The sequence below is a fragment of the Lonchura striata genome, chromosome 36 (assembly GCF_046129695.1).
Source record: "Lonchura striata isolate bLonStr1 chromosome 36, bLonStr1.mat, whole genome shotgun sequence".
NCBI classification, from domain to species: Eukaryota; Metazoa; Chordata; class Aves; order Passeriformes; family Estrildidae; genus Lonchura; species Lonchura striata.
This window is the reverse complement of record NC_134638.1, coordinates 2,326,556-2,353,092: the sequence shown is the minus strand read 5'-3', so window position 1 is coordinate 2,353,092 and position 26,537 is coordinate 2,326,556. Positions and strand designations below refer to the sequence as shown.

Below are 26,537 nucleotides of genomic sequence, written 5' to 3'. Positions count from 1 at the left end.
TCGATATGTCCTTTTTCTAATTCTCGCTCAAGTAGCTGAAGAAGAACTGACATTCGAGGCTCGGGGATAGGCCACTGCTCGACCCACACTGGATCAGATGACTTCCAGGTCAATTTAACTGGGGATGGTGGATACGCCGCAGTGGCCCTTAGGGTAAATTTGTCACCTTGCATCTTAGCTGAGACAAGGCATCTTGCCCTAACAAAGGTGGGACATTGGATAGAACATAAACATAAAAGTTGACAGTCTTTTCAGGCCCTTTTTCAGAGTGTAAGGTAATTGCTATTAATTCTACGCTTTTCTTGGCGACTGAGACTCCTCCAACTCCACCTATGGTTGAAGCTTCTTCTAACTTCCAGCTTGGGGGCCAATATGTTTGTGGGATAACAGTCACGTCGGCACCTGTATCTATTGAAAAGGGGACACTGATGGCGATGTCACCTGGCTGGGAGCAGCGCAAGGACATGTGCTGTTGACAGATCCCCCATATTATTGGGGGCTGGTCGCATCCCACTGCCAGGGCCACCCAGGGACCCCTCTGGGGGTGACAGGGGCCTCGTTCCCCACGTTGCTCTGCTGCATCATGGGCGTGATTGATTCTTGCGGGGGCATTGACTGGGCTATAAAGTTGGTTGCCTCCCGGGGGGACAGCAGGTTCGGGAGATGTTCGCCCCATTTGGGGTTTGCATAGGTGGGCCGCTAAATATCCCAATGGGGAGGGGGCCGCATGCAGCCCATCTGCCCCCTCCCCTGCCCGTTTCCCTGTCTTTTTGATTTGCATTCTCGGGCAATGTGTCCCTTCTTGCCACAGGCCCAACACAGCCCTCTGGGACAACTCTGCAATGGAGGGAATGCCGGACCACCTGCGTCGAGGCGATTTTGCACAGTCATTGCATTGGCAATAGCAGTGCAGACTGCGGCCTGGATTGGAGCTAAGTGTTCTTCTCTCACGACATGTTTAATCATCGTTGCAATGCTGGAACCGGGTGGCAGAGAGCGTAGGATTTCTTTGGTGGCTAAATTACACTGTTGGGGCAAACACTCGATAACAACTGGGCCCTTGGCTTCTGATGGTAAGTTTGAGGAGTCTACAGCTGCTTGGAGATGGTCTACAAACTGAGTGAAGCTCTCACTCTCACTCTGTCTTATAGTAGACCATGGGGGTGGTTTAGCAACCACTCTGCATACTGTACGCATGGCCTCTTTGGCCGCACGGGTGGTAGCAGCTACATCTAGGGCTCTTAAATTCTGAGCTTGTGCCTGGGGGTTAATCATTGTTGGGTCCGTGCCCATTAGCTGTTGCAAGCTGGACCCCTGTAAAGGGTGGTTTTCCCCTGAGACCTGGGTCAGTAACTTTACACAATTGTCTTTCCAATTCCTGCCTGAAAACTATCATTCCTGCCCCGTCAAAAATTATTTTGCATGTCTGTTTAATGTCAAAGGGGAGCATATCATCATTCCCAAAGACATTGTCAATCAATGTGGAGACCATGGCAGAATTGATTCCTTTGTCGGCAATTGCTTTGACAATCGACTGTACGTCTTTTGCATTTACGGGAGAATAAGTTTTTTGCCCATTTGCTTCCCGAACCAGGAATGATAAAACCCCAGGCAGGACCCAATTGGCGCATGCACTCTGGATCTTTTTCCAGTCTGTGAGGGGCATATCTTTTCCTCTACCCTTTTCGGCCGTGCATGGAGGGGCTCGGTTTTTAATAGTATTAGGGTTTGGTTTGACTTCCTCATTTTCCGAATCTAAGTCTGAATCAACCGCGACCCAGCTGTTCGACCATTCGTCCCAGCTATAGTCCGAGTCAGAGGCGGAAGTCGACTGGTAGAACGATTCTGGGCTGCGGTATCTTTTTGTTGGACTCCGCCCTCTGCTTTCCCTTTGCCTATTGGCAAGTTTCTTCCTCCCCCTTGGGTCTCTCTGCCTCCCGGACGGGGAGGTTCTTTCCCTGGATGGTTTGCGACGTGCTCCTTGATTGGGTCTTGTGTCCCTGGGCAAACCTTCCCAACTTCCCCTTTTTTCCCACGCGCGCGAGTCTGCGGCTGGCGAAGACTCTAAACCCTGCCCTTCTTCATGCTGGCTAACGCCATATTGCAGAGCATAGGGTGGGGGTCTGTCGGAGTTCCTATCAGGGCTCCAGTTATCAGCAGGGACCTCAGCATTATCAATAGTCTCATTACTCGAGTGCTTTTGTTCCGCGGGTGAATTACGGACAGGACTAGGGGACCACGAGGATAAAGGGAAGTGTTCCTTATCTTTGGGTGATGAGTCAGTAGACTCAGTGGAGCGTCCGCTAAACAAGGTTTGCGTGGTCACTCTGACTCCTAATTTTGGAGTGACATGAAGGCAGTTCTGAGCTGCCTTCAGGTTTCTTGTTCTTGCAGCACCTTTTGCAGTGTCCTCCCCCACGATTTGAGGCTCTTGCTGGAGCCTGAGCACATGACATCATCCGCGAGTGCCTTGGTGCATTATTCCCAGCATTCCGGGTGGAGAATCTCCACGGGGCGGTCAATGGCCCCTATTTGCAGCATTCGTATGACTGCACAAAGTCTTTAGGCTTGCAATCAATACCAAACTGCTTATGCAGTTGCAGTACTACCTTGACGAGGGCTTCCATCTCGTCTGTACGGGAGCGTCCTCCCAGCCGAAGTCGGTCCTGCCGCTCCGGCCACCTTTCACTCGTCCAGCATGAATCCCAATCCCCCGGCCGGGCCTTCCCGTATGTGGGGGGGCGTGTTCCTGGATTTCAGCACCACTTGTTGCCTCTCTCGCGGCAGGGCGACCCGGTTTGAGAAAGACACGATGACTAACTTACAGGTCATTCAGGCCAATCACTCACGAACACCAATGTGGTTGATGGCAGAATGGCCTTTATTTCCTCTTTGAATGGCCTTAAATAACTATCGTCTGCTTACATCATCACTAATCTCCTATTGGTTAACTAGACTGGCGGGGCAGGGCCCTATCTTCCCGTACATTGCGGCAATCTTCCGACCAAACTTCCCTGTCTAACCACACATGGAAAACTTTTGACTATACAGGATCCTGTGGGTCCATTGTGCCCCAGACATGTCAATGGGTGGCCCTGTTGTAATGCCAAATAACAAAGAGAAGCACAAATGACACAAAGAACACATGGCAAAAGAGGAAGAGGAAGAGGAGAGGCCCAGTGATGAAAGGATGTGGTGAGACACTGACACATCGAGTGAGCTACACTCCCATAACCCCAGGCTAGATAGGTCTGGGTCTCACATTCTCCTCTTGGTTTATTTAAAATTTATATATTTATTTACCTTTTTTTAAATCATCAAAATAAAATATATACACTTAAAAATATTTAATCAAAATTTCAAGATACAAGCAAAACACATTTATTCAAAACTACATCTAAAGATCAGAACATATGTACATCTGTAGCTATGAAGACTAAAGCATAAATCCTATTCTTTAAACACTCTTCAGGCAGGCAACAGCTTCTTCCTGAGCTTCTGGACAGGAAGCAAGGACTTTGTGGGTAAGAGAACATTGGAAGTGTCCAGAGAAAACTTCTCAGTAAGACTGTGACCAGTCAGATCTGCAAAATGAAGACACAAAGTTTAACAGAGGCAGCAATGCAAACCTAAAGCATCTGGAGCTCCGTATTTCATGGGACTCATTTCCTGCCAGTTTCTAAACAGCTGCACAGGGAAACATGCTCCTGCCAGCAGACAATTGAGGCAGGCCAGGGGAAAACCCTGACCCACTTGCACAGGTCTGCCACAGGAACAGCCTGGCCTCTGGGCTGCCCTGGGACAGCAGGGAGCCCAGAGCCCTGTGCTTTCCAGGAATGGCTCAGCTGCACCTGCACCCTCCTGCTCCTCTCCCTGCCCCACAGATGAGCAGCCCTACAGCTCCAGGGGCACGGGGAGCACAGCTGATTGCAGGGGCACACACAGGGCACAGCTGTTCCCTGGCAATGTGCACAGGCTCTCTGGGCTGCTACACGACCCTTCCTCCCACCAGAGAGTGGCCCAGCTCCCCCTCACCTCTGTGTGAGGCTGAGCCATGCTCAGCCTTCCCTTTGTCCTCAGTCTGGAGTTGCTTCAGGTCCCATGACTAAGAAGGGCGATGGAGAGAGCGGGGGCAGATGCACACCCTTCCTTAGGATTTTGTCATTTTTGGCACAGCTAAAAAGGCAAATCTGGAGGTGTCCAACTCAGCATAGGTCAGCTTCCTGGAGAAGATCACGTCTTCACCAGCCCAAAATTTTGGACAGGTTTTCCTGCACGTGTGGAGGCTTGCTGGCAGCACACTTCTTCAGCTTGGTGCCCATCACCTCGTAGAGGGCAGAGGCAAGCTTGGTGGCCACCGTGCGGACGTTGGCGCTTCGGACAGGCAGCGCCTTGTTGTCCAGGAAGGACCAGAGCACGGGCAGGGCGTCGTGCTGGACGACTTCAGGGCTTATTGCATAAACCCACTGCACAAGCACTGCCGGGAGAGAGGCACAGCTTCTTAACCACCAACCTCAATGCAAACAAGGCTCTACCTCTGCTTTTGCTTCTTGGAAGCCTCTCTGGCTAAGATCAGCAAAATAGCGCACAGAACCCCGTGATCCAGAAATGGGCAAAGCAGCTGATCATCCTTGAAACAGAACCACCAACCCCTCAGGACTAAATCCTCCAACCAGAGCCTTGTCCCTGTTGCAGACTTCGTACCTTTACTAAATTATTTCATAATCTCTTTCTGCATGAACAATGAATGAAATGCCAAATTGCCTTTTATTTCCATTAAGAAGTTGTCTAAACCCACAATGAAGAGTTGGAAATGCACCGTAGAGAGGAAATGGAGAGATTTCTAATAAAAGGGGTGATTCCATTGTTGTAACTTTGAAGTCAAGTGCCAAATCTGGCTCTTCCCTTTGCTCAGTGGCACACAGCAAAGGGCAGTATTAGCACACACTTCAAAGCTCCAGCCCACCAGGGATGGCTGCTGCTTGACAGTTGGATTAGAAACGTCAGTGACAGCTGATGTCTTTGGCAGAATGCTCTTGTGGCTTCCAACAAAGACCTTTTTCAAACCTCAGGGTGTCTTAGATAATTACCCAGACCCCACTGATGGGGCATTTCAGCATCTCCACATTTTAAAATGACATTTTAATGCCATTTCCCCTCCCAATGTTAATTGCATTTTTTCTTAATAATGCACAGTGAAATAGGGACATAGAGGGAGAAAAATGCTACACAGGGCACTGAAATGTAACAAAACCAGAAGTGTTTTCTCATATTGTCTCTGAAATCTGCTCTCTGCTAATTTTCTGAATTCAACTATATCAAACACAGACAAAAATTTACTACCAACAGGCTCCTTGCATGGCAGATTGGGCTGAGAGATCAAAACCTGATATGATCTGGAGACCATTCTTATTTTCTGATCAGGCAAAGTGTTATCTAGTAGCCATTTCTTATTCTGTGGTGGAAGAGACTTCATTTTCTTTATGCTGTTAATCCACCAGCAGTCATCAACATCGAAACAGCTCCTGAAAGTACCCAAAACCAATTCTACTAAGCAGGAAAAGGATGATGGTACCCACTTTAAAATGAGAATTCAATTGAGTTTAAATGTAATTAAAGATATCAGTGACTATTGAAGGTGAGGAACAGCTGTCTGTTCCTACTCAATCTCAGAGAGAACATCTGCTTTTTCTAAAGTAATCCTGATTTATGGTTAATTCCTTAATTTGAAAAGGAGATCAAAATAACTGCCAAACTAAATTCCCTATTGCTGGAGATCTACTTTATTCAAATGCTCTTTAAACATTCTCTTAAACAATGCTCTTTGACATTCCCAATCACTGAACATGCCCTTTTGAGACACAAAGTGTATTAAACCTTGTGTTTAAAGAGGTTGGCATAATTAGCAGTGCCATTAACCCACCTAAAGCAAGGCTATCAATCGTCTTCTCTACTCTATATTGAGATTATTGTTTTTCCATTCCTTGCCTATTGCTGACATAGCAAGCTCCTCTGAGGAATCAATGATCAGCTGCCTTTGTAGCATTTTGGACAGTGCTGACACAGGAAGACGCTGTTTGCACAGCCTGAAATGCTCAGTGCAGTGCCACTTGGACAGCACAGCCAGGGAGCCTCAGCACTCTGCCTCTGCCCCTGTGCCCCCAAAGGCTGCCTTGCACTAAATCCATGCCTCTAATTTGTCTGTTGACTTTTGACCTAAGCTGTGACCCCCAGGCTCTGCCCGGTTCAGCCTCATAACTTTCCAAGAGAAAAACAAGAATTCTGTGAGGACAAAACATACTGATCCCCTGAAACAGCATTTGCCACCGTTTTCCCTAAAAGATCACAGATGTCCCTGAGCTTCCAGGAGAGGAGCCAGCTGGGGTATTTTTAGCCCCTTCCTTTCCTGGGGGTGGTTCTGAGATGCCCCAGTGAGAGCTCAGCCCCCAGGCCCAGCGCCGCCCCCATCTCAGATGCTGCACAGCTCTGCAGCAGCAGGGAAAACCTGCCAGAGACACCTGCCCTGGGCATTGGGCAGGGGGGACAAGCTCAGCACCTCCTGATTTGGAGGAGCTACTCTGCTGTCTAATCCCAGGCATTCCCTGTGAATGCTCCCTGGGAAGACCTCTTGGCTTCGAAGGGGAGGCCGTACCTGTGATACGCTCCGCGACATCCAGCAGAGCTTGGCCACTCAGTTGGCTCCACTGGTAGCTGAACTCTTTCAGCAGTGATACTTTATCTACAAGTGAAACACATGCTTCTGCTCACTCTTCTGAGGTCATAGCAGGAAGGACAGTGGGGAGGGAAAGGGCAGGGGCAACCCCATTTTATAAAATAAAGTACAGTTCTGCTGACTTTTGAATCCTTTTCTTCTTTCCTTCCAGCCTACTTGGCAGGGCTTAAAATTCCAAAAGAAAAGCTCTCCTTTCGCATTTGTAAATTCAAACTTGTCTGCTGTACCAGGAGCTGTGTTCAAACATTTCACATCAGGGACCTCAAGAGTTCAGTCACATGTAAGCAGTGAAAAGGTTTTGCATCCCAGAGCAAAAAGGAAGAACCCCATCCTTGGGACACAGAAAGGCACTGAGTCAGGCAGTTTGTGAGTTCACAGAGCAGCTGAGGAAGAGAAAGTGGAAACTCCCTTCCAAGAGATGCCTCTTCAACACTCCTTTTTTCAGGCATATTTCCCCAGTGCATCATTTTCAGAGCTGACATAAATCTGCAGGGCAAAGCATTTTAGAGCAGCTGTTGCCTATATAGTTATTCACTCTAGCCATCTTGCTTCATGCAAAACATGTGGAACAAGACTGGGTTTACACCTCTTTGTTATAAAGAAATGAATTTGGTGAATCTTAAGTTCCCCTCTGAAAACAGAAGACAAGGAAGAAAAGTGGAAAATAGGCAGCTAATGCCTACAATGCAGAGCCTTCCAGGTGGCTGCTCTGCAAAAGATCTGAGGGCCAGTGTCCCTTCATGCCAACAGCAAAGCTGTTCATTTGGGAAGTCAGACGGGGCCCAAACAAACTCCAAAACCCCTTTTGCCTCTGAATTGTAGCAAAGCTGTAGTCCAGGACTCTCTCTTCAGACAAACAGCACAGAGCTAATGGCTCCGGGACTTTTGGGAAATGCTGATCACATTCAAGCCTCCTGGAGGACTGGTGCATAAGGGCTGCACCTCCACAGCTTCTGGTGGGTGTCAGCTGGAGCATTCCACAGCCAACAGCAGCTATCAAGGCACTCAGCGGTCACTTGTGTTGGAGAGACAGAGACGCAGTTGAGGAGAGTCCATGCCAGGGCTCAGCCTTACCTAGATGAGTGATGGATTCTTCCAGTGCTTTCACAGCTGCAGCACGAATCCTGGGATCCTTTGAGTTCAGGCTCTTTGTTATTCCTTCCACCAAATCAATGATCACCGGGTTCAAGGCATCTTTCAGGATCCCTGTGATTTCAGCCAGCACGTCCAGCGCCTTCTGCTTCACTTTCTTGTGGCCGTCAGATATTCTCAGGACAAAATAATCAAAAATCTGTGATGAGAACAAACAACATGAAAGCTGGATTAAAATGTCCTTGTTTGAAGAGTGGATGTAGCAGTTAGCAATGTAAAAGATGCAAGTGATCCTTTCTGTCAGGTCAGCACATGCTGGCACAATGTCACTGTTTTCCTGCGGGCCACTCACTGGAATGGTTGGCACAACCTCATGCTGCTTGAAAGATTTTCTTCTGTTTTTAAGAGGTTTGGTTGGGGACAGAATCGTTCCTATGGTATTTCTCTCCATCTATAAACCATGAAATCAATTCCATTTATTAATGCAAAAGACTATGTTTGCTTCAGAAGTATGGAAGCAGATGTTTACAATGTCTGGTTTTCTACAGTTGCCTCAAGTACTGAGGGCAATGATGATTTTGCCAAAACTATGGCTGGAGGAGATCTGTTTTCTTTTCCTTGTCTCAGAACCAGTGTCTGGAGAAGTGCAGGGCTCTGATCAACTCTTCCAGGATCCCAGACCATTTCTCTAAGTAACAGGTAGACTTCTGAAATTCAATCTGCTCTACAGCTCTCATTAGAGCAGGTTCAGTCCCTTGACAGCCACATTATCAGGCACCTTTTCCTGGAAAAGGGGGGAAAGCAGCTACTGGGAGGAGAAGGCAGAGATGTGTCCTTAGCTGTTTTCCTCCTTCTCCAAAGAAGGGTGAGCACTGTCTTTACAGGGAGGAATAGGAACAAGGATGAAAATGTGTAGCCAGAGTTGTGCCTGTACAAGACAAGATGGATGATATAGAAGTATTCTTTTTAAAAAAATGGGTTTAAACCAACCTAGCCTGATACTTCTCTTCCTATGCAAATCCATTTTTGGTCTAGAGAATAATTGCCATGCTTCCAGTGGCTGCATTCCCTGCACTTAACCCAACTGGGAGTAGGAGAGAGCAGCAGTTAGAGCAGCAGAAAATTCTGTCATCCTCTGGTGATGAACAGCATCAATAGGCACCTGCCAGACAAATACAGCTGGACTGAAATAACTTGTCCTGAAGCCTGGACCTGAATTAAATTTGCCTGGGTAAGAGGGACCAGCGTGTCCCAAACAGCCAGCATGGAGTGTCAAGACACACTGAATTAACTTTACTGCTAAAGGCTTAGGAAAGGAGCTAAAGGAAAGGAACAACGAAGATGCCCTACATACCTGGACAATGTTAGTGGAGATGAGCTGGGGGCTGCTTTTGCACAGGTCTTGGAGGAGTGCCACTCCTTCCATCCGTGTCTGAAAGCCCTTGGCTTTCAGGAGATTGTAAAGCCTCTGGAGCAGCTCCGTTTCTTCCACTGCTGGAGGTAACATCACCTGGGCTTTTGCACCGTGTAGGAAGTGTCCATCAGAGGTAGATTTCACCCTGACAAATAAAACCAAATTAGAAACCTGTTGGTGATAACACCTTCGGTTAATTGTGAGCAAAACATCTTGAGGAGCTTTCCTAATTATGTGATTTCAAGCTAGAAAATCATGAGGCTCTGAAGAACAACGTGGGCCTCATGCCAATCACTACGGGAGACAATATGCAAGTAACATTCTCGCCAGTTCTCATGCAAGAATACCAAGGATGAGATGCATCTGATCTATCTTCAGATGGCTTCCAAGGCACACAGCTCACGTTGCTTTGTGGAGAAAGAGAGATGCTACTTCCAAGTTCAAATGCCTCCTCATATGGGACGTGTTTGTCTTATAATAAGGAAAACTCATCACTCTGGAGAAGTGTCTCTACAACCAGGCACAACAATCTGGAAAAGTAGCTCAGATGCATCTGAACAGATGAACAGGGCCGTATTTGAATGATTCAGAAAATCAGTAACAGAGATAAAAACAGAAGCCAGACATCCCAGAACTGTGCTCACATTTCATTTACTTCCCTAGAGACTAGATCCACAGCTTAACAACCCCACTAGGAACAATTCTCCTGGATCAACCTGTCTCTTCCATGAGCATGGGAAGATGCTAGCTATGCTACTAAGGCATGTGGTCATTTTCCTGTTGCCGCTGAGCATGACAGAGCTAAATAAATCCCCTCTGTTATCAGAGAACAGGTACAAGTAGCTCTGCAACTGCCAAGAAGAGACAGCAAGGAGCAAATTCCTGTCTTGAATGCTGATTGCACAGGACAAAAAAAACCAAACATGCTGTCCATCAAACAAATTATATGAAGGACAAGAATATCAAAACACCTGTTGACCAAAGTTGCTCAGGAATTGCCTTGCTACTCACTACTCAAACTTGATACTGTTTGAGGGTAAGAAAACCATGATTCAGCCAGGCCAAACCACATGGATGAGAACTGCATCTTTGTGGAATGGCATCTTGCTTCTAGACTGGGCCTTCTCATCAAAACACCCATCTGAAAAAGACTCCACTCAGATAAACAAAAACCCTGTTTGAATTTTGAAGTTGTGTTCAGCATAATGCAGAGGTAGACATTTTCTTATTGTAGACCATTTGTAGGGAAAGGAAACAATCTGTGGAACTGGTCACTGCCAGAAAGATTTTCCTGAGGAAGAGACATGTAAACTTGTCATGTGCTTTCTCACATCTAACAGAAGTGCTCAGTACCGTTTAGTAGAAGACAATGTGGCCTGGGGCTTCTTCGAGCCATCGCTCCTCTTCTTCACCGGCTCCTTGACAGATGGGCGTTCACCCCTCTGGTTTTCCATCCCCTACAAAGACATGGAGAAACCCCATCCATCTTTAGAATATAAAATGAGAAATTCCCTGTTTAAAACACAAGTTAGAACCAGGATCACTGCTACCAAGGCTTAGGGAAACATTTCCTAACTTACAGATGGAAACAGACCAGAGATTCAGTGATATCAACTCTTTGTTTTCAATAGCCCGAGGCAGGTGATGTGCGCTACCAGACTGAGAAGAAGTCTAAAATCCCAAATTCATTAGTCTTGAATATAAATGGGAATAATGAAAACTGGTAGGCAACGGGTGTTCTTAAAGGAAGCAACAGAAAAAACTGGACTTTTTGGGGGATGGCCCATTGTGTTGGAAGTCAGTTTGGTTCAACACTCATTCTCTCTGGGCCTGCACAAAGGCAAGCTCCCTTCTATAATGTTGCTAAAAGAAATAAAATCCTCCCCCAAATAAACAAAGGATTTCCCACTGGATGCTGCTGAATTCAGCAAGCTTCTTCCAGTTCCACAGGGCTTGACAGCAGGGCAGTATTCCCAAAAGACAGACAGTAATTGTAGTAACCAGGATTGACTTGGACATCTTCTGTATGTTTGGAAATTTTCTTGCTACTACTACTTCCAGTGTCTTTTGCAGAGACTCTGTTATCTTCAGAAGCACAATTCTCACTTAATTGCTTCCCTGGGGGCAGAGTAGGGAGACGGCAGCGGGGGACTTACGCTTAAATATAAATCCATTTTCTCCTCTTTCCTCTTTGTGACCAATATTCAAAATATTCAAAACCCCACTTTTTCCCTAATAATATCAATTCCTTTGTGGTCTGCAGATGAACAGGCTGAGGATTAACAGCTCATTGCCAGAAGCAAAATGATTCACCACAAGAGGAATGACATAAGGACAGATTGGCTGTGTTTGATCTCATATTAACAGTGGCAATACTTGCACAAAGGAGACATTTCTCCTGCCAAACACTTACTTTCTTCTTAATTCTTGTCAGAATATCTTCCAGATCACGGGAGGAAAGAGATTGTTCCAAAAGTGTTTTAAATTTTTGATGATTGAGAAACAGTTTCACCATCTCCTGTCCATAATGCCTAAGGAAGGACAGCAGGAATGACAGAAGGAAGAGAGGGAGGAAACAAATGAAAGGTGAATAAACAAAGGAAGAGTGTTAACAGAAGAGGCTGATACCTTAAACTCAACAGGTGCAATCCTTGCATGAGAAGGCATCACCTACTCAGCAAAGAGGGAGATGTACTTCCTCTTGACACTGCACAGTGCTGTCAGCTGAGCACAAGAGGCAAGAGAAGGTGGGGCAACAGAAAAATACCATTTCACTCTGAAACTGCGGGTGTGCTTCTGTGGGATCAAAGATCCCAGGGAACAAGCAAAACACATCTGCTGTGTTGTCAGAGCCTATTATCAGTATCCTTCTACCATTGCACAATAATTTGTCTTTCTTTAACAGGGAGGGAAGCCAGGAGAAAACACCTCATGCATCCTATTGATTATTCTATGCTATATGTATGCACAGGGGCAGCTAGTTGCTGTGGTGTTCTTGGCAGCTGTTAATGGGAATTTCACCATCCAGGTAAGAGGATCTTGGTGGTTTGGGTTGATTTTGTCACTAGGAAACCACAATTTTCATGCTGAAGAAATCTGGAGGTCACTGAGCCACAGATAACAGCATTGTGGAAATCTGCAGAGCAGGTTTAGAATGACTGACTATGTTGGCTAAAGACCCCTGAAATGTTTCTAGGAAAGTCTTAAGTTAATGAGAAATGGATGTTTGGGATCCTTCAGGGATGAACATTAGTCAACACTTTGTGTTGTGCACCTAAGGCCAAACAAAACTGTTGGACTGGTTACTCTGAGCTCTTTTGATCTCAGTAAAGAATCCTTCAAGCCACAGGCAGTTGGCAATGCTCCTTTTTGCTGGCCAACCTCAGGTTACCCAGTACAGTCATTTCCAGGCAGCCCAGAGCAGTGGGCACAGCACCAAGGCTGACCGAACTCAAGAAGCATTTGCACAGTGCTCTCAAGCACATGGAGTGACTCTTGGAGTGTCCTGCACATGGCCAGGAGATGGACTTGATGACCCTGATGGATCCCTTCCAACTCAGCATATTCCATGATGCTATGACCCTTATTCACACAGGGTGGCAACTTCATATTTCCTTTAGTTCCCACTCTTCTGTGGTTTTACCTTTCTAGCCAGACACAAAATGGTTTTCCTCTTTTAGGAGGTGAAATTAAGATCATTACCTTGTGTCCTGGTGACAGTCCTGAGCGAGCTTCCCTGCCACGTGTGCCAGCCTCTCAGCCCTGGGTGTGCCTGCCAGCTTTGTGACTCCAATTCTCTGCACCAAGGACAGGAGGAGCTCGGCCGCGCACTTCCGCACCTGGGCGTGGCGGCTCCTGGGAAGAAGAGAGCAAACCCTGGGCACAGGGAGGAGCAAGAGGAGCACGGGCCTTGGCCAGAGCCTGCTCCCTGTCCTTGCTGGGGGAAGCAGGCCTGGGCTCTCCCTGCAACTTCAGACACCTGTAGAAGGTTCTGTCCTCAGGTAAACACAACGTTAGCATTGTACAGAAGGACTGCCTGCAAGGGAGAGGGAGGAATTCAGTCTCCCTGCACTACCTGATACTCCATTTCTTTCACAGTATTTACTCTGAGAAAGATTAATGAAATAGATTACATATGAATTATTTAGAAATTAAGGACAATTCATGCTGATCCATCAGAGGGCACCCACTACACAGAGCTGCAGCAGGATTTAGACTCTTTCCACCCATTAACCCCAAATCTGCAGACCTTCGGGAAAAAACAAACATAGGGAAAACATGTTGTGGGCTGTGAAGTTGCAGAATATCCAGCAATGCAGCCTGTTTCTTCTGTGAGGCTTGGCAAGGGAAACATCTGAATGTTTTACCCTGTTCCAAAGCTGAGGAAAGGGTAGCAGGCAGTTTAGTCAGATTGTCTTGTTCTAGAGAAAGTGTCTCTTGGCAACTATTTGGCCCAGCACCAACATTTGCTTCAACTGTCCCACGGCAGTTGGCCTGTGAAGGTGCCTTTCAAGTGATTCATCATGTCAAGGCTAACATGAAACACCAGTTTGAATAGAAAGTAGAGTTCTATGGCCAGGACAGTCACACAAGACTCCTTTTGGCAGGAGCTGTACCTGCTCTGCAGGCTGTGCCACACCCAGCAGATTCTCCCCCATGTGCTCCACACCCCAGCAAGCACCCTCCTTATTTCTCCAGGTAATGGCATCATGAGGAGACGTGGTTTTCCCAGGGCCTCTGTGGTTAGCGCTGTGAAATACCAGCTGCAGCTGACAGCTGCAATTGCACTTGTCCCTCTTCCCACAAAAGCACAGCGCTCTATCCTTAGCCTTTGCAGGCACTTTCACTTCCCCAGCAGTCACCACCTCTAGGAAAATCTGACAGACTGTGAGAACTCCAGGAAGCAGCAGGAAGCTGAGTCAGAGGAGCTTCAGTCTGGATATCAGGAGAAAGGTTTTTCACCCAGAGGGTGGCTGGGCACTGGAACAGGCTCCCCAGGGCAGTGGTCACAGCACCAAGCCTGACAGAGTTGAAAAAGCATTTGGACAACAATCTCAGGCACTTGGTGTGACCCTTGGGCTGTTCTGTGCAAGGCCAGGAGCTGGACTCAGTGGTCCTGATGGGCCCCTTGCAGCTGTCCATATTCTACCCTTCTGTGATTCTGAGAACTAAGAGGCTGCAGGAGGGCAGAAACAGGTGACAAGAGGAAAGAAATGAGGTTGATCGGAGAATCAAGTCACTGAGTTCACAGAAGATGCAGAATACAGGACCCTTCCCTCCCACCATTCCATTCTCTCATGCCTTCCCCCACCCACACAGGAGAAGGTGAACAATTTCACTAAAAGAAGAAGAACCTACTTGGCTCCCATGTCCATGAGAGCAGTCATTGCTCGTGCAGGAGTCACATTCTCCACCATGATCCCCAGGGCGTGACAGGCTGCTTTCTGGACAAACTCTGGGCAGTTCCACACCATCTGGAGAAGGGCTGGAGCAACCTCATCCACCTCAGAGTCCATGTCCTTCTTCAGGGTCGCAAAGAACTCTCCCAGAGTGACAATTGCAGAGTAGGACACCTTGGAATGGAGGTTGGTCACCTGGGGAAGTCATGAGGGGAAACATAAGAATCACCTTGAAAAGAAAACCACTTGCCTTCAACACAAGTCCCAGGAAATGACAACATGTCCCACTGTGTCCAGAGGAACATAAAAGTACAACAAGGGCAGAAGAGCACAAGCATGGAAAAGCACTTACTCTGGCACCAATTTCTGGCCTCAGACCTGCATACTGCAGGCCTAAAAAAAAATTCACTAAAGTGTTCTACTTAACCCTTCTAAAATGCCCATGGCTTTGATTTCAGGCTCTTTTACTAGAAAACTGAAGCAAGGGCTGCTTTCAAATCATAAAGGCACAAGTCATAAAGATAAAAGAGTCAGGTCCTCCAGTTCAAAAAAGCAACACCAGCAACTGAAGCACTCAGCCAGGAAACAGAAAACACAGGCGCAGGCCTACAGACTAATTTGCTGAATTACAGCTTGGGCAGAGATTGGGACTCTGGCAAAAAACGTCATTAGTGCCTCCGTTTCTGCATTTGCACATTGCATTATAAAGGCACCACACTCAAAGACAAGTGTCACATACCCAAACTTCCAGTAAATACAGCTCCATGTACACACAGATCCTACAGATAGCTGACAGACATTAGAAATAGAAGGTCTAAAACCAGAAATGAAGGCAGACCCTGAGCACACATGGAGAGGAAGAAGCACATACCTACTCTACACACCGTGTATGAAGTATGGGGGACAATTCAGAACAATGTTCTCACCTCGCTGGTAACTGCCAAGCAAACGTCACGAAGTCTACAGAGCAGGACCTCTGAATGGGACTCAGCCAGGTGTTTGATGGTGAAGAGTCCCTTCTCCTTCAGCTCCCTGAAAGGCAAAAGATTGATTTTTTTCTCCACCAAGGCAGCACCCTCTGAAATTACCAGGCTGGCAGCTCAGTCGAACAATGGGAGGTGCTTTTCAAGGAGTACATGAAATCGTGGAACGCATAGCCACAGGATACTGTGGCTGTCAAAAGCACACACAGATCCAAGAGGCAAAGAGAGGGGTTTCATACTCTTCATCTGTGGCCATTTAAGAAGACAGTCGTTCTGAAATCTCTGGCACATGATGCCCCTCTGTTACTCCTTCCTAGAAGCTGTGAGACCGGACCATGCTGCTGTTTCTTGTCACCTCCCTGTACCTGTCCCTGAGACACAGTCCCATGGGGCTGTTCCTGGGACATTTTCCTTCTTTGTCAGCCCCAGCAGGCAGTTCTGCAGGGAGAGTCTGCGCTGGCACTCTGGAGCTGAGTTTCCACTCTGCAATCTAGGCCTCTCTGTCACCCCCTCCACTCCACCTCACACATTCCTCAAAAAAGCAGCAGGATATCCCAGAAGATTCCACCCCTGGGCAAGAACTGCTGAAACTCTGGCTTTTCCCAAAACCCCCTACCTAAAACAACCCCCACAACAGCAACATGCTATTTAAAAGGTGCAAACAACTCCATCTCCCAGCACTTGCTTTCTGCAGGCCCTCAGCTAGAGGAAGGTCTGTGAGGCATCAGGGCTGCAGCACAGGGCTGGTGACCGATCCCACAGACACCCCTGAGTGTCATCCTGACCCCCACAACTGCAGAAGCTCTCTGCACCTCACAGGGCACCAAAGAGAAATGGGGAAGAGAAAGGGCAGAGCAAAGGCGACTGCACAAGGAGATGCATCGGGGCAGATTTTTCATGCTTATGCCAGTGTGAATGGAGGCCTTACCCCTGTGTGAATGAAGCATCCACCAGAGAGTGATCAAAAAGACACCAAAAAGAAAACCAATATCACCTAACATTTGCGGGGTTATCACCTCTGGACCTCCTTCTGCCTGTGTATAATTTCAAGACACGTGGTGAGTATTGACAAAACATCTCAGGCCCATATGAAGCAGTGAGAAGGAAAAAGTAGAATTCAAAAGTGCAAGATTCTTAGAGGATTTTATTTCTTTTTCCTTCTCTTCTGCCATGAGTCCTTCAGGAGTAATGAGGGACTTGAAAGCACAACTCAGTCGGTTTCTCAGAAAGAGGAACTCCCTGGAGCTGCTTCTGGGACTGCCGTGCAGGAGGTCACGGGGAGACCCTGTCACCTGCCATTGCTGGCAGCAGCGGGAGCAGAGAGGAATCTTACTCGGTCCCACTGGGTCAGTGGCCCAAGGCACCCAAACCTGCACTCAAAACTACTGCCATCCTGCTTCTGCCTTCAGCCAGCAAATCATCTCATTCCAGAGCTTTCTCCCTTCCCTCAAGATTTCCTTTGCAGCCCCATGGAGCAGCAGGCAAAGTGAGGAAACAGCATGGAGCTGCTGCAGCTGGAGCACTGCTGCCGAGCAAGGCTGAGAAAAGGCTGCTCTCAAATCTTTATCCTCTCACTGCTCTGCAGTGGTTTCACCAGTGCCCTTTGGCACTCTGGGCTCTTGGAGCTCAGAGACACCAGCAAGACTCACTTCTAACCAACCTTAGTGCTAAGAGGGACGCAGCGTGAACGGGGCCTTTCTTACCAGTCATCGCTGCCGAGTGAGGACAGTGCCTCCTGCAAGGACTGCTGTGGGTCTGCAGAGGCCGTGTCCTTCTGCCCAGTCCCACGGCGCGGCTGCTCTCGGCGCTGGGCACCAGCGGCCGTCTGCGAGGTCACTGTAAGGACAGGGTCGGCCATGGGCGCTGCAGCCCCGGGCAGGGCACACCGCCATGGAGCGGCCGGCAGTCCATCTCCCAGCCAGGGCTCCCTGGGCACACACGGGCACTGGGGCAGAGGCTTCCCTGCTGCCTGGCGCCTTGGGCTCCTTGCTTTCCCCCAGCCTCCCCGGCTGGGCACAGCTCCAGGCTGAACCTGACCATGGCCCCGCAGCGCCAGCTCCCCAGTGCCACAGGGGCCACAGCCAGCGGCAGGTTCCTGCGGCCGCAGAGCTCCCGCTCCCTGCCAGACAGGGCCGGCAGCAGGGCTGGCCAGCCAGGAGGGAGCCCCTCAGGTGCCTCTCTTGCCTCAGCGCCCTGATTTCCCCCAGCCCTGGGGATGGGGCACTCTGCAACTCCCTGAGGAGAAACCTGCAGCTGCCTGGCCACAGCACCGAGCCAAGGCTGAACAGCCCAGCCCTGCTGGGCCCGGCTCAATCCCCACGGAGCAGCTGCCAGGGAACAGCCACACCTGACCCTTCCCACCTGACAGTGCCTCTGCCTCCACTGACCTCAAATATCCTAGACAGCAGCCAGCTGAGTGTACATACATTTAGCCTGCTATTGGGAAGGGATTACTTTATGGATTTTGTTCTTTCCAAGCATCATGAATCTTTACTCTTTCAGAGCTACACACTGGCTGTATTTCAAAGATGCTGAGGTGAAATTTATTTGCCATCTAATGGACATGTTTGCAAACTCAGCCGTTTCTAAGCTTTCTCTTGTGGAAAAATGCAATTTCCAGACTAGACAGTTGATAAAAAAACCTTCCAAATGCACTCTGAGGATAAGAATATTCAAATACAGATCCACATTGCTGGCAGATGAACTCTCTCATTAATCAGTTGACCTGGGTTTGCCTTAATTGAATTTTTTGGAAAGAAATTTACAAGGTGTGAGAAAAATCAGATGATAAATGCATTTCTCATGAAACCCATTTGTCATCAAAACCACTGTCAATCAAAAATTTCATGTTGTGCACTCAAAAGATCATTTTCTAATGTGTAGATGAAAACATTTGCGCTGTCTAAAATGATGGAGTATATTCTGTGCAATATTCTGTGGAGTATTGCACAGAATCCAGATGAACTGCTCTAGACTCTGTAGGGATTTTTTTGTGCTCCCTTGCATGTTCTCACAAAGTATGGAGGAATGATAATATCAAAAATATTCAGACAGGATCTAGTCTGGATGCCACTGAGGTACCCCAGCTACTGACACCAGTGATGGCACTGCAGAAGTATGTAGACACACACATCTAGATTCACTATGGATGGAGAGCCACGTCAGGCTAGTTCTGCTCAATCCTGAACATGGAAGCAGCATCACTAGAAAAGAGCATTCCAAGTATCATTTCTAGCTCCCTTCTTCTTATCTCACCCTACTTGGGATCACAGCACAGGCAGGCTACCCACAAAGGAGAGACAGGAGCCACTAGGGACTATCTGCTGAGTGTTTCCTGCAGGCAGCCAACAGCCTGGGAGCAGCAGGCAGCCCCTGTGCCTGTCACTGCTGCACACGGCCGCTGTATTTGCTGGGTGGCACAGGAGGCACTGCTTGTTCCCTCTTGGCATTGCAGCCCGTGGGATGGTGGCAGCGAGGAGCCATCGGGCACTTCTGGGAGCAGCAGCACGACTGCACCGAGCCGCTGACGGCCGTGCAGAGACAGCCTTTGCTGGGAGAGCAGAAAAGCTGCATGCAGAGCTGGACAGCAGCACAGGCAGAGGGCCCAGATGGTGAGTGCACAACTGATCATGGTGGTTCTCGTAGGTGCACGGTGAGCACACCCTGGCAGACTGCCCTGCAGCTCATCCCTGCAGTCACAGCTGCCTCCTGGCACCAGTGCTCTAGTTTGGACTATCAGGATGGGCAAAAGCCAGAGATCAGGCCATTACACTACTTTATTCAGCTCAACTTTCCAATGGATCTTTAAGAACCAACTGCTCCAGTACTACCAAGCTGGAGTAACTCAGAAGTAGATTAGCTGTTCATTCTCAGGACAGGCTCTGGACCCAAGATCCCAGCTGTGCTGGCTGAGGCAGGAGGCAGTTTGTGCTCTTTGTGCAAGGAAAAACCCGCACCGGAAAAAGCTGTCATGGAGCAGGCTTACCTGCGGAGTTGTGTGGGAAGCTGCCAACCCCGTGGATGATGGGCATGTTGGGCAGTAAGGGCACGTTGTCCTGCTTCCTCAAGACCTTCTCCTTCAAGCTACTACCAGGGTGGTTTCTCTGCACTCCAGAAGCTGTGCCGTCAACAGGTGGTAGGCTAAAGCCTGCAGGGACCAAAGAGGAGCTTGTAGGTGGAGGGTGCTGGACAGGGTGATGATGGAAAGCACCAGAAAACTTGCCAGAGCTGGAGAACATCTCTTTATTATCCTGAAGAACTTCAAGTGTAACAATGGTATACCACTCTATCCCAAGTATAACACTAACATGGGACAATGATCACAAAATCCTAGAAGAGTTTGGGTTGGAAGGCAACTTTAAGCACCACCTAGTCCAGTCCCTATGAGCAGGGACATCTTCATCTAGATCAGACTCCTCAGAGCCCCACGTAAACTGGCCTTGAACACCTTCAAGGATGGACCAACAACAGCTTCCCTGGGCAAACCCTTCCAGCTTTTCATCCCTTTCATTATAAAAAAAATTCTCCTGAATATCTAATCTAAGTCTATCTTCCTCTAGCTTAAAACCAAACTGCAGTCATGCTTCCCCTAAGAAACAAGGAAAACCAGTATTGCTTTGCTTTTGTTCTCCTGTTTCAGAGGCTCTCAGGGGAAGTTACCAAAAGAGAGTGCAGATAACCTTGTGTGATGCCCTCGGGCTGAGTGCTGCCTCCTGAGGGCCCTGCTGCCGCCCTCGGGGCAGCGCTCACAGCCCTGCAGTCAGAGCCCCTCAGGCGGGATTCAGGGAATGCTGTTGCTCCTGGGGCTGCAACAGAAGTGCTGGCTGGGGCTTCAGCACAACTCTACAGCACCAGCTCCTCAGCAGGGAGTGGTCAGAGAAGGATCTCTGGTGTTTTCATTAGAAGGAGTTGGATTTTCTTGCTTCCAGGTTGCACCCTGGTTGAAAAGCATTCTTTTGGGCTCACCTTCCCTGGAGGCTGCTCTGCAGGAGAGAGTCTGAAGCCCCAGTGTACTTTGCAAGACAGAATTTTCTCCTCTGAAAGACTTTAGAGGTGAAGGTGGAAAGCTGATATTCTGTCACTGACTCAGTGAGGCCATGGGCAAGACACTTCATGCCTCTGTATTTTTCTTTGGGAAATGGAAATCAATCGTATGCAAGCTTCCACTCAGATGCAACTGGAACAGTCCCCCAGTCTGCAACACTGTGCAAAGGGCAAGCAAGTGGTCAAAAAGGACCACCACAAGTGTAGCCACCACTTACTTGTTTCAGCTGCATCCCCGGGCTCAACTGTCTCAGGAAGAAGCTGCAAGGATGTTTTCTTTTGTCTCCTTTTCTTCATCTCTGTCTCCAAAAGCTCTATGTCCTTCTGCTCTAAGTTCTTCTGAGCCAACATGTACAATGCAGCACGGATCTAGGTGCAATGGAAATACATCATAAACTGTAAGCAGAGACACACAAACCAGACACAACAGCTCATCTCGAGCACAGAGTCCATAGATTGCCACAGGCTTCACTGCAGCTCCATACACATTCCAATAGTTTCAGAGGAATGGCTCCCATCCTCAACCTGGCAGTTACACACAGTGAGGAGGAACACTTCAGTGCCACAGCCTACACTGCTCCAACTGCAACTTCTGTCAGCAGCCCTGCTTGAAGCATGAAAGTCATAGGAGTGCTGCAAGACAGATGAAGAGCTCACATGGCAGTGAGCAGGCAGTTCAGTTCCTACAGGCCATGGCAGGAGAATAAAAACCATGTGCAACACCCAGCAAGGAGGGGTAATGAGCTGCTGCTTAACACTCATGGCCAGGAATTGCAGCTGTTTCTCCCTTCCTGCCTTCTGAAGGACTCAGCTCTGAAGGACTCTGAAGGACTTGGTCTCTGAGACCAAAAAGAGGAGTCACATGAAAACAAGTTGCAGAAACGTTGATGGTAATGAGCAGAAAACTTGAGAACGAGAGGCCTGTGAAATACAGCCAGAAATGTAATCAGGAAAGATCAAACTCTCCCCTTTTATTTTGCAGCCTTGCTTACACCCAACATTAGAATCTTTGCTTCTCTGCTTCTGAGGATGCACTTTGCCTACAAGCACTGACGTGTAGCTTGCTCTGTCATTCAGAACTTCTCTGAAACAGCCTTTGCACATAAAGAATGCTTCTGGCATTACTTTAGCACCATCTCCAAACCAGGGACCTTGGCACCGCTGGAAACAGCCAAGCAATTGCTCTGTAGCTGTCCAATAGATTCCCAAGGGAATCCCCATGCCCCAGGAGTGGAAGATGATGATTTTCAGTGACATTTTGGGCCAAGCACTAAACAGGCCCTGGAAAGGAAGTCTGCTCATCCCTGTCCTTATCCCTTACCTTTTCAAAGCCGTCCCTCAGGTCTTTGTCCCTCGTAAGACCAGGACTGCTGGGATGATCCATCTCCTTGGCCTGGCTCAGTGGGAGGCCTGGTAATGGAAGCAAAGGTTGGTGTAAATCTCTGGAAGACTTCAAGCCCCCAAAAACACCATGCTGGGCAACAGGCAAGACAGGTTCCAGACTGCAGAGTCCTCAGAAGACACAGAGATTGTGACTGAGAGCAGCAAGGTACGATGCCCAGACCCTCTGCCAAGGGATGGGCTACTGGCAGCAGCCATGACATTACTCTGTTGGCCAGCAGACTGAAACCTGCTGCAGAACAAAAGCCTCAGCCCCTGGATGCTGGAGAGCCTCAGTGTCTGATAGAGAGGAGCAGAGATGGAGATTGATCTTGACAGAGATTCTCATCTGCCCTTATTCATGCTGATTTTAGTAAACATCTTCTTTCCAGTTCCTAAAAGTCCTGGCTTCTCATACCTGTATGCATTTAGATCAACATTTTCTTCCCTTTGTTGGAATATTTCATAGGACATTCAAAGCAAATCCTAGGCTTGCAGGAGGGATGCCCAAATGTGAACTGTGTTCTTGACACTAGATAATTTGTTTTCCCCAAGGATTTTCATTCTAAACTGTATGAGATTGGGCCACTTTCAGGCCAGCCTGACTAAAGGCAGATTTTTTAAATGCAAGTAGCTCATTCTGGAATACTCTCCAACAGAGCTGTTAAAATTTGGAGAACTAATCCTTCTATGCAACTGCTTCACAGAGGATAAAATCAAATTGCAGCACAGTAGAAAAGAACCAATGTTTTAAATCAGAATTTTTGCCCTTGGAAAATGGTCAACTTAACAACAAAGGAGAGTTAGATAATGGGCTTTGAGGAAGGAGGGCAATTCTGGATGGAAGGCAAGGCCTTGGAAGGTAAGAGCATCTGGGAAGTTGGCAGGGAAACTACAGATCCCAGAGTAACTCTTCTGGGGCCATGACAGTCAGTCAGGCCTGCAAAGTGGACACACAAAGTTTAACAGAGGCAGCAATGCAAACCTAAAGCATCTGGAGCTCCGTATTTCATGGGACTCATTTCCTGCCAGTTTCTAAACAGCTGCACAGGGAAACATGCTCCTGCCAGCAGACAATTGAGGCAGGCCAGGGGAAAACCCTGACCCGCTTCCACAGGGCTGCCACAGGAACAGCCTGGCCTCTGGGCTGCCCTGGGACAGCAGGGAGCCCAGAGCCCTGTGCTTTCCAGGAATGGCTCAGCTGCACCTGCACCCTCCTGCTCCTCTCCTCCCCACAGCTGAGCAGCCCTACAGCTCGAGGGGCACAGGGAGCACAGCTCATTGCAGGGGCACACGCAGGGCTCAGCTGTTCCCTGGCAATATGCACAGGCTCTCTGGGCTGCCACAGGACCCTTCCTCGCACCAGAGAGCGGCCCAGCTCCCCCTCACCTCTGTGTGAGGCTGAGCCATGCTCGGCCTCCCCCTTGTCCTCCCCGGCAGTGACCCTGGGGCCAGCGCTGCTCTGCTGCTTCTGCTGAGGCTCCTGGGCCAAGGCGCCCTGAGCCGGCCGGGGGCCGAGACCTCCATTGCCAAGGCCGGGCTTGGGCACACGACTCTCCAAGCCAAACAGGTCAGCGAGTTTCCTTGGGAGCAGAGGCATCCCAGGTCCCAGCTTACAGCAAGAGCTCTTTCCCTTCTTCCTCTGGGCTTTTCTTGTAGCCTCAGAAGAAGCTGTAATTCAGGTACAAGAGAAGAAGTGAGTTCATTGAACTCACCCCTTTAGAAGCCACCCATCTAATGGGTGAGGACTTCAAAGTGTATTTTAGTAACTGAAAACATTGGTTGGTTTTTTATTTTTCAGGAAACTAGGATCCATAAAATTTCTCTGAACAATATGGAGCCGGCAAGCCAGGAGAGGAGGGTTCTACTACTTCATGTGTTGCCCTTGCCTCCCCACTACTACAGGATCCCTTTCCTTCCAAACAGTTGGAAATTCACAGTGGTCTCTAGGAGCTGACACTGTCAAGGAAGTGATTGTTTCCAAAAGTAGTCTTCAAGGCCTTTGTTTCTGTATGTCCTACTCAATTCTAGATTGGGCTTTGCACTTTTGGGATTTTTATATCACTCTTTAGAACAAAGGAAGTGCTGGGACACAAACAATGGCACCATGTGTTAGATATAAAAGAAGTTCTGCTTTCTCCATCAGATGTTCCCAGTACTCTGTGAGCCTGTATTTGCAGGGAACAAAGCGGTCATCCAAAAGTTCTACTTTTGCTCTGCTTACTTGTTCCAGGGGTTTACTCTCTGCTTGCTTTTCAGCAGAGACACCCAAAGCCAACATAAACATGACGTGCCTCAAGACATTTCTCATCTTGGCTAATACAGAAAATTCAAAATTTCCTTAATAGAAATAGCAGAGGGCAGGTCATTCTGAAATGCTCTCCAACAGAGCTGTGAGAACTAAGAGAAGTAATTCTTTACATGGCTTCAGAGAGGATAAATTCATATGTCAGCCAAGCAGTACGAGAGCAATACCTCTCTTAAAACTGGATTCCTTCACGCTGTAGAATACTCGGATCAATAAAAGTGAGAAAGGTAAGGTTTAATGAGATGAGGAATTTCTAGTCCAGAATTAATCCAGAAAAAATGTCACCTTATCTACTGAGCAATACTACACCCTAGCATTCCAGCTGCCTATCCGCAATTAAGGACTCATTCCAAAGGGGTTGTATCCAGGATTTGGCAGAACTAACCATGAGCAAAGGGACCAGGGGATCTGATCCCTTTTTCTGCATCAGCAGAATTATTTCTTCAAGTCTCATCTCTCCTATCATTACACGCCCAGAGATGGCAAAGGAACAACAACAGACGTTCACTGAGGCTTTCAACTCTAAAGCATTGGCTGACCCAGATGCACCAGAGATCACATTTTGTCTGGCACCATTCCACTCGTCAGGGATCAGGCAAGGCAGGGAGGGAGGACAAGGCAGAAGGGTTCTCCTCCCCCAGCTTCAGCCTGCAACACTGACACAGGCAGAGAGAGACGGGGAAGAGATTTGTCATCCTGAACCTGCCATAGGTGGCTTGGGGCTTGTGCTCTCAGAGGATGACAAACGCAGACCTTGCATAGGCTGCATCCATTTGGAAGAGTCCTTCTCCCTAACTGGAAGATTTATAAGGACATTCTGTCAGATGAGGTTTTCCTATCTCTGCCAATACAAAACCAGACAATGTCCATGAAGCTCCTTCAGATCTCAAAGGGTTCAGCTCAGAAATTGCCCCAAGCAAAGGTTTCCTGCTTCAAAAGCAGGAGGATGGAGTGGGAACAATTCTCATTTCTTGCTAAATGCCTTCTTTTTCCCTACTAATTGTCTCACTAGAAAAGCTACAGGGAGATAAAAGGCATGTGCAGGATGGAGAGCAATGTTTCCTTATCCTGCATTGTATTTGCAGGGCCTCAAGGCACCCTCCAGCCCCTGCCACTCAACAATTCACACTGGAGGAGATTTCAATGCACGTCTGGAGCACACTCCCAGTGACTGGGCTCTGGGAGAGTCCACTGAGCCCATCAAGGAATTGAAACAAATTTAAAGAAATGTTAAAAAGAATGGGCTTTAAACAAGCTTTCCAAATGTCACCTATGAGCCAAGACTACAATGGTCATTTTAGGACAGACATGCACTGGACCTACCTGCATGTTCACAGTTCTTCTCCTTGCTTCTGCTGCTGCATGTTGGCCTGGAGAAAATGGAGGACAAAAGAACATATGAGGAGGTAAAAAGAGAATGGAGGGAATGGATGCATCATCAAAGGAGGCAAACCTTCTTAGCATGGTCACTCTGATGAAGGAGGAAATGCACCACAGAAACACAACAGGATGCAGAGCTAATTCATTGACCTTCAGCTTTCCATTGCAGAAGTCACACAGAGCTGGCCAAGCTCTGTGTGAAACATTAGCCAAGTTCAGCAGAGCTCCCAGACTGAGGTGCTCTGAAGCCCTGCCTCCTCTTCCCCACCACCACCTCTGCTCTTGGGACATTGGTGTTGGCTTTCACATTGTGCTGGACCCTCATAGATGGGCAAAATGGTGAATACTCAGAGGTTTGCCTAAATACTTGGGACACCTGACTGTGCAGTAGAACCACATGAGATGGGAAGAGGGAGGTGAACAGCACACTGCAGCAGCAGACACCTTGGCTCACCTCATCTCCTGGGACTCCTGGAATTCCAGCTGCAGAGAGCTTTGCAGAGACCCCACAGCACTGCCAAGAGGGGGACTTACTGCCTTGCGTATGGGGGGGATCAAAGGTGGTCCCAATGACCCCTTCTTCACATCCCCACCACTGGAATACAGCAAGGAAGTCTGGAAAGAGTAAAACACAGTGCTCAGATCAAGCATCCAGCCTTGCCTCCACTCATGCCTCAAGACAATTAGCCATGCATTTAACTGGGAGCTGGCAGGAAAAGTCAAATGTATGGAGCAGCTTGGCCTAGGACAGGGAAAGGTGACCTAGGGAAGGCATGTGGTGAGGGACAGCCCCTGTCACATATTT

At 48.3% G+C, this 26,537-nt stretch overlaps 1 protein-coding gene across 1 annotated transcript; it reads right to left on the bottom strand.

Moving 5' to 3' along the window:
* Positions 1-2,685: 2,685 nt before the first annotated feature.
* LOC144247938 (TOG array regulator of axonemal microtubules protein 2-like) lies at positions 2,686-24,355 on the bottom strand. Its single transcript, XM_077789683.1, has 16 exons — positions 24,204-24,355; positions 23,434-23,627; positions 21,986-22,176; positions 20,883-21,033; positions 19,607-19,768; positions 17,325-17,457; positions 15,565-15,670; positions 14,598-14,833; positions 12,942-13,094; positions 11,653-11,770; positions 10,593-10,696; positions 9,180-9,384; positions 7,808-8,024; positions 6,653-6,739; positions 4,278-4,477; positions 2,686-2,820 (listed from the first exon to the last, which is right to left on the bottom strand). The coding sequence occupies exons 1-16, from the start codon at positions 24,353-24,355 to the stop codon at positions 2,686-2,688; spliced, it is 2,544 nt and encodes an 847-aa protein (XP_077645809.1).
* Between the last annotated feature and the right edge of the window lie 2,182 nt (positions 24,356-26,537).